At 42.7% G+C, this 8531-nt stretch overlaps 1 protein-coding gene across 1 annotated transcript; it reads right to left on the bottom strand.

Annotated features, from left to right (window-relative positions):
- Positions 1–643: 643 nt before the first annotated feature.
- LOC120035136 (plasma protease C1 inhibitor-like) lies at positions 644–6893 on the bottom strand. Its single transcript, XM_038981933.1, has 10 exons — positions 6743–6893; positions 6342–6389; positions 5648–5936; positions 3345–3668; positions 2920–3135; positions 2552–2695; positions 2063–2266; positions 1773–1912; positions 1446–1668; positions 644–1097 (listed from the first exon to the last, which is right to left on the bottom strand). Exons 2-10 carry the CDS (start codon positions 6387–6389, stop codon positions 850–852), a joined length of 1836 nt encoding a protein of 611 aa, XP_038837861.1. The 5' UTR covers positions 6743–6893; the 3' UTR covers positions 644–849.
- Positions 6894–8531: the final 1638 nt, after the last annotated feature.

Raw genomic sequence — 8531 nt, forward strand, 5'->3', positions numbered from 1 at the left:
CATGTGAAGCCAGGCTTGGACTTGGAGTTATTTATTATCTTGCCTAGGTGATCTGATGCTTTATTTTCTCTCAGATTCTCTCCATCTCTGCCTTTTACTTGTTGTCGGTCAAGCGAACTCGACTTTGTTCATCATGTGACAAAAACAAACCGTATGCATCATAACATTCTAATAAAGAATTGCATGTGTAATGATTGTCATATATATGCATATGCAACTAACATTATAACTAACATTGATCAATGGCAATTTCTTTATGGTTGATATCATTGACATGGTATCGTCAATCAAATCTGTTAGAGCTATCATCGCTGATGTGTACTCGTTGGTTTGTAATTTATTGTTTGTAAGTTGCTCAGTTTTATGCTTTACTCGGTCCGCAGTTGCTTTAAAACCTTTATCGTCAGGGAATGGGGAGACAGGGTGGAGGGGGAGGACTATTGTTGCAGCATCCCTGTTTACTGACTGACGTAATGGCTATCTCTATGTGGAACATACGGTGTGATTGACATCCTGTGGTGAGTTTGTGGAACTACTTTTTAAAAATAAACTGAACCCGTTTCAGTGACTTACTGTGTACGTTGTTTGGACAGAAGAGTGATTTAAATAGCACGTTTGTCCAAAAAGATGTCCATACCACATGTGGAGAGATGTCAACTTTTATTATTTGATAAGTCATGCATTTTGTGACAACCTATAGCAAGCCCTACCGAGTATTTATTTTAAAACACTTTGACAGTCATTCTATGAAGTTACAATGAACATGTAATGAAGTTGTCCTTTTCTTTTGCAAACATGGCTTTTTTATATATGCATGCTACCCTCTCTCCCTCTCTCTTCCTCCTTCTCTCACGGCTCGGTCACTCGGCCCACGAACAGTGGGGCCTTGGCCTGGTCGCTCCACAGTATCATCAGGAAGGGCCTGAGGGCTGAGAAGGAAGAGAAGGAGCGGGAGAAAGAGAGGGAGGTGGCCGCCCCAGCCTCCACACCTTCCTCCGTCAGGGAGAGGAAGGCCCGGTGGCGGGCTTCCGTCAGGAGCAACTCGTTGTCGGGGTAGAGGCCACACAGGTTGGCGCTGTCGAACAGCTCCGACAAACCTAAGGGAAGAAAGAGGTGTGGGAGTAAGAGGAGGGAGATATGGAGAAGGAGAGCGAAGAAGGGCAGAAGGAAAAAGAGAAGGTAGAGGGAGAGAAGTGAGAGAGTCAAATCAAGAAAAGCCAGAGTTGTTGGTTTAGGTTGACTTAGAACGACCTGGGGAAATCCATTCCTGCTTCTGGATGAAGACATTTTTGTTGTAGCCAAGCACAAACATCTGGTTCAACTAATCAAGGGCTTGGTGGCTAGTTGAATCAGGTGGCTACAACAAAATGCACAGTCTTATAATTCGAACAGTCAGGCAGCAGGTAAGCTAAAAGACAGACAGATAGACACGCATACGGACAGACCTATCTTCCTGAGCAGGGTGTTCATCTCGGTCCGGATGTCCAGTTTGATTTTGGGCAGAGTGACCTCGGTGGCCTGGGGAGACACCTGATTCATCTGCTCCACCATCTGGCTCACTGCCTTGTCCGTCATCTTCCCCTCCACCAATTGCAGGTCTGAGAGCTTGGTAGTGGGCGGGAGCAAGATGAACAAGCTACTTGCACCAGAGAGAGGGAACATCGCCACCTATGGGTGATAGACAAGGTCAGAATGTTATGTAGATTGTGTGTGTGATCGCTTACAGTGTATCTGTGCATGTAAGTGTGGGTGTGTGTAATCAAAATGGTTACCTGTGCCTTCACTGCCGGGACATATTTCACAGCCAATTTGTATTTGGCACTGTAGAGGACAGGCACCTTCACAGTATCACCATTCAGTTTCACAAATGGAAACATGTTGGATTTTGCATCAAATTTCATCTTCCATTGACCTGAAACAGATATATTTATTATCCACATACTCCATATCCGCTAAAATAGACTATATCCTATCAGATAGATTGAGCATCGGTGCTTACCAAGAGCTTACTTTGATCACACACATGCACAAACACACACACACACACACACAGGATACTGACCATTGAAAAACACAGCATTGAGGAGTAGCAGTTCGGTGTGGGCGGGAACAGAGTCGACCAGCTCTTTGATTTTATTATTTGTCTGCTTTGCAACCCAACTGTTGATCATTTCCACGTTTACCTCACTGCTATTGGTCAATTTGACTGGATCCGCATCGTAGAACTGCATGGATTGGTTGGTAAAGGACTCACTCAACTTCATATCTGAGGGGGGAGAGAGAGGGAATGTCAGAGAGGTGGACAGACAGACAGACAGACAGACAGACAGACAGACAGACAGACAGACAGACAGACAGACAGACAGACAGACAGACAGACAGACAGACAGACAGACAGACAGACAGACAGACAGACAGACAGACAGACAGACAGTGAGTTAAGGGGGGATGGCGACTCATGATTAAATTGACAATATACGACGAGAATTCGAAATGATATGTGGAGAACAAGCTATAACTATCATGAGTATTAATTGTGCTCTGGTAGTACTGGGGTTGTAGTAGATCTGGGAGGCCATCTTCAGTGTGTCCTGAAGTTTCAGCTTCAGTTTCTTCATCTCGGAATGAACACAGAAGAAGTCGTGAGACAGACAGAGAGCCGTCTCCATGTCTCTCCTTGTCTTGCCACGAGCCCCTAATGAGAAAGAGAGAGAGAGAGAGAGCAAGAGAGAGAGAGAGAGTGAGAGAGGATGATACAGTATGTATTTTACTTGGCCTTCCATGCATCAATCATTCAGTGAGAGTTTATATCAAGAGTGTTGCTTTATTTTCAAAAGAACTGAGGTCTAGAGTATGAGTGCAGTTGGACAACCCCTCTCCATGTTCCATTTTAAAGAAGCCCCACCCTCTCTTTCTTACCTAGTAACAGGTGGGTTAACACCCCGCTGATGCTGATTGGAGAGAAGAGCAGGTTATTCATGGGCTGTGATTGGCTGAGGTGGGCATAAAGCTTCATGGAGAACTCATTGAGGGATTCTCCTAGCATGGCCTCCCACGACCTGCTGGTCTCGTCCTGACACGATTCCCAGGGGGTCATGAACCCAACACAGGAGTAAGGAAGAACGGTGGGCGCAGCTAAAAGAAATGGCGAATGAAGATTATAATTTCAACAAATCAAGAGTGTGACAGTGTCTTGAACATTGTAGGTGAGTGTCTAACATTTTGACATTATGGCTATTTGGAATCAATTTGGACATTTGCGAATTACACCAATTTAACAAACGTGTAAATATATGCAAATTTTGAGAGTGTAATGGAAGAAGAAGAAGGTTAGCTAAACGTACCTTCCACAATTAGTTCAATTGTATTAAAGTTGCTGCTGTCTCTGCCCTCCTCAGCTGTCTCACAGTAGTATATGCCGGCATCCTCCATTTTGACCCCATTAAGTGTGATTGTCATATCTTTTTCAAGGGGGCCAAAAAGCCATTCTAGTCTGTCACCATCCACCATTTCTCCAGTCTCTGCAGGATTCAACTGCTTCCGTGTGCCGTTCGTCATTCCTTTATCATAGCTGTACCAATGGACCAGGTCTTTGCTGGATGGTGGGCGATCACAAGGTAAATTCACAGTGGACCCTTCGTTTACTTTGAGAATGTAGCTGCTGGACACTGGAGGGACAGAGACCAAGATGGAAGACAGAAAGACAGCACAACAGTAGAAATAATTTCTGGAGCCAACCTCAAAATGCATGCAATGTTTGCTGACCTGTAGAGTTTGCTAAACTGCAACAAAAAAAATGCCCCATATTTCACCAGTGTTTTAAGAATAACAATCTATGAATACACTGAAGTTCTGGGGCTGTATGTTTAAATCGACTGAATGACTTATTCATTGTGATCTAAACCCTCTTGTCATGACTTGCCCTTTAAGGTGAGGATCATAGATGCCAGATTTCCCCCCCCCCTCTCTCTCCCTCTTCGCCAAAACTCCATCATCCAAAAGTGGGGAATGAAACAATATTTCTGTAATCCAAAGAGTTGGAATGGTCCGTGGTATTTAAAGAACAATTATGTCAGATCAGTTGTGTTTTGGGATCTCATGAAGGACAGTATAACAACCTAACTGTATCTCTGAATGTATATATTTCCCAGTTGTCAGGGTCACACCCAAATGTTGGGGGAACGTATATGATTAAATATGAAACTATTTGTGAGAAGATGTAATGTGATGTTAGCCTTGATTTTCATATGAAGTCTTAACCAGTCAGTGACCACTCCCACGTGAGCACAGACATTACGACAAAATGAGGGAACGCCCCTTTTTCCCAGAGTGCTTAAATAGTGACTCGTGACAAAATGTACATTAGGCCAGCGAGACCGACAGCGTGAGCTGAAAGGTACGGAATGGCTCGAAACTCTGAAACTTTCATCAGAGAAGAACAAAATCTCTACAAGTCCAGACATCACGAGAACCACACAAATGGTTAGACTCTATAGACCAGCTATGTGCAGCGCCAGCTGAATTCGTCACAAATGGTTCAGAAATCTACAAAACTAAAGACTACACATTCACAGTCTGCAGCTGTATATGTAAAATAGTCTAGGGAACTCGACCATAGAAAAAGAGACAAAGAACAATTTCCTCTCACCACCCTATTCTAAGGAACAGAGCCGCTGGACAAGTTACGACTGCAAAGGACATGGTGACCTCTGGTGGACAACCAGAGACTTTCTGTCGACTGACTCTCCAGAAAATGGACCGGCAATTTCAACAGAGAGACAACAAAGGCATACAATTGTAAATAAGTACATTGCAATTATTTTCGAATGAACGGGCCGTTCATGTGCAAAGTATTAGCATTTCCATGAGCATAGTTATCAGCTGTATGTATGATAGTGAAGTCCTTTGTCTTTTCTCCCGCTCTTTCTTAAATGCCCCTCCCTTTTCATTTTATGTAGCAAGCCGTCATATCGGTTTATTACCCTCGGGACCTTTCATTGCTTTATGTAGTAATCAATGTGTAAGCTATTCTGTTTTTGTTTATGTATTTCTGTGTGATTATTTAGTTAGTTAGTAAATAAAAAATTAAGCCAATTTGTATATAGCTCTGATTCATAATTTATGCTAGGGTTTGTGCAGATATCCAAGGATTTTGCGACATTCAGAATGAGACTGATAGAAGATAACAATTAATTAATGACTGATTGATGACTGAAATGTAAGAGATCTTTATATCTGTGAGAGTTCATTTGAAAAACGGTAACTCGTTAAATAAACTTTTTCCGTGGTGCCCCAAGATTGGTATTGAGTAAATTGTTACAGGATTCATTTAATCATTGTAATAATTGAACATAGTTAATCGAGTTGATAAAACAATCGTCGTAACATTAATGATAGCCAAGACACGACACTCTGCTAAAGTTGTCATCCTATTTCTCTTCTCAACATAGACTTGAAGATTAATTACTAAGTATAAAAATGTAGGCACTCTGTACGAATAAGGAAAAGTGAACCAGTGATTGAGTTTTAACTTGTAACATGATAAAAAAAAAAAATTAAATGAAGTGGAGTGTCTATTTCAAGAAAGGCCTACATCACGTCACAGGCAGTTGCGATGAAAATAGGAGGTGGCAGTATGTGTCCTCACCATCAACCTGGACTATGTGCACTTTTTGCCACTCCATATCATTCTGCTTGATCACACATTCATATTCCCCCTCGTTGGCTACACTGACAGGAGAGATTTCCAGATAGAAGCCATCCTTGGAAAGCTTGAGTTGCTTTGACGATTCTGGGTAGTCGGGAACCAGGAAGTCGTTGTATTTCCAGGTAATCTTAGCCCCAGCAAAGCTTTGTTGGTTTTGGCCAGGGAGACATGGGAAGACCAGGGTGGAGCCAGGTACACCTTGCAGGACCCCAACGGAGGAAGAGAAAAGCTGGATAGAGAGACAGAGATGGACAACCAAACAGGAAGGTGGAGGCAGTAAGGTACATGAGGTGTCTCTGTGCCACATTAGCATTTGTCCTAAAAACCAGGGTTTGATATTACAAAACAAAATGGGCCAGTTTCCCAGAACCAGATTTACGCCTACACTCCTGGGCCCTTATTCAAAAAGTGTCTTCGAGTAGTAGTGCTGATCTAGCGTCAGGTCTGCCCTGTCCATATTATCATATTCATTATGATCTAAAAGCGAAAGCCGAACAGCAATCCTACTCTTTGTAAATGCAGGTAACGGACCCGGGACTAAAAAGCATTTTCAACAGAGATTCTCCATTTAGCATGCTTTTCAGTCCAGGAGTGTTCTTAATCTTTCTCCAGGAAACTGGCCCTTTGTGTTTACCTCAAAGACAAGCAGGAGGGAGACACACGATAGGACTGAAATCCCCATCTAGGGAAGATGAAGAAAGATAGAGAGGGAGAGAAGAGGTAGGAAGGGACGGTGGGACACAGCGGGCAAAGGGGCAGTGGGAATGAAAAAATCAATAGAACAAAAAAAAACAAGACAAGTTTGGCACATATTCATGGATTCTTTCCTAATCCGATTGGTCATTCACTCGTGCTCTATATCTCAGTGCAACAAGCAAAATATTAGACATGGCATTTGCAGTTATAACATCATAGACAAGCAATATCAGAAATATTATTTCTAGAGTACCTAACCATGATATCCCTATGACAGTAGGCCTATCGTGATTGAGTCATTGGTAGATCTTTAGAAAGACATTTAAAAAGTTTACTCACACTGCAGGTCACTTGCAAATATTACAGCATCAGAAATTGTCTAAGGCGGATGATGATATATTATCTCAACTGGGGGGAAAAAAGGGTTCACGTCCTACTGCGTGTGTTCAGTATGTGTGTGTCCTTCCCTTCCCTCCTCTCACCAAAAATAATGACTTATCTGTTTACTGTTTGATTAGTGGTCTTGTGTGTTTGCACTTTGTACGGGCCGATTTACCGAAAATCACATGGTTATTTGGCAAAAGCTCCCATAATACACTGAACAAAAAATAGAAACGCAACATCTAGTGTCTTACACGAGCTGAAATAAAATAAAATGAAATGTTCCATACGCAGAAGTTTATTTCTCTCAAATGTCGTGCACAAATTTGTTTACATCCCTGTTAGAGAGCATTTCTCCTTTGCCAAGACAATCCATCCACCTGACAGGTGTGGCATATCTAGAAGCTGATTAAACAGCATAATCTTTACACAGGTGCACCTTGTGCTGGGAACAATAAAAGGACACTCTAGAATGTGCAGTTTTGTCACACAACACAATGCCAAAGATGTCTCGGGTTTTGAGAGAGCGTGCAACTGGCATTCTGACTGCAGGAATGTCCACCAGAGCTGTTGTCAGGGAATTTTATTTTAATTTCTCTACCATAAGCCGCCTTCAATGTCAATTTAGAGAATTTGGCAGTACGTCCAACCGGCCTCACAACCGCAGACCACGTGTATGGCGTTGTGTGGGCGAGCGGTTTGCTGATGTCAACGTTGTGAACAGAGTGCCCCATGGTGGCGGTGGGGTTGTGGTATGGGCAGGCATAAGCTACAGACAACTAATGCAACTGCATTATATCTATGTCAATTTGAAAGCACAGAGATGCTGTGACGAGATCCTGAGGCCCATTGTCGTGCCATTCATCTGCCGCCATCACCTGATGTTTCAGCATGATAATGCATAGGCCCATGTCGCAAGGATCTGTACACTATTCCTGGAAGCTGAAAATGTAATTTATAGAGTAACTAACTAGTTCTTCCATGGCCTGCATACTCAACAGACATGTCACCCGTTGAGCATGTTTGGGATGCTCTGGATAGACACGTACAACATTGTGTTCCCGCCAACATCCAGCAACTTCGCACAGCCATTGAAAATGAGTGGAACAACATTCCACAGGCCACAATCAACAGCCTGATCAACTCTATGCAAAGGAGATGCATGAGGCCACTCCAGATACTGATCCATGCCCCTACTTTTTTTTAAGGTATCGGAGACAAACAGATTCATATCTGTATTCCCAGTCATATGAAATCCATATATCATATCAAATCAAATTAAATTCTAGTTGTCACATGCGCCGAATACAACAGGTGTAGGCCTTACAGTGAAATGCTTACTTACAAGCTCTTAACCAACAATGCAGTTTTAAGAAAATACCTAAAAAAAGTCAAAGATAAGAATAACAAATAATTAAAGAGCAGCAGTAAATAACAATAGCGGGGCTATATACAGGGGGTACCGGTACAGAGTCAATGTGTCAATGTGCTGGGGCACCGGAATTGAGTTAATTATGTACATGTAGATGTCAGTTATTAAAGTGACTATGCAAAGATAATAACAGAGAGTAGCAGCAGCGTGGGGGGGATGATTAGCTGTTCAGGAGTTTTATGGCTTGGGGGTAGAAGCTGTTTAGAAGCCTCTTGGACTTAGACTTGGCGCTCCGTTACCACTTGCCGTGCAGTAGCAGAGAGAACAGTCTATGACTGGGGTGGCTGAAGTCTTTCACAATTTTTAGGGCCTTCC

This window comes from Salvelinus namaycush, chromosome 42, assembly GCF_016432855.1.
Source record: "Salvelinus namaycush isolate Seneca chromosome 42, SaNama_1.0, whole genome shotgun sequence".
NCBI lineage: Eukaryota > Metazoa > Chordata > Actinopteri > Salmoniformes > Salmonidae > Salvelinus > Salvelinus namaycush.

Bases quoted from the DNA above. Each gene is read 5' to 3' on its own strand.
- LOC120035136 (XM_038981933.1), bottom strand. From the start codon at position 6,389: ATGGGGATTTCAGTCCTATCGTGTGTCTCCCTCCTGCTTGTCTTTGAG. The intron at 2,267-2,551 runs GTACTACCAGAG...CTCCCCCCTCAG, and splicing joins CCAGATCTACTACAACCCCA to ATATGAAGTTGAGTGAGTCC. The intron at 1,098-1,445 runs GTCTGTCCGTAT...TTCTTCCCTTAG, and splicing joins CACCCTGCTCAGGAAGATAG to GTTTGTCGGAGCTGTTCGAC.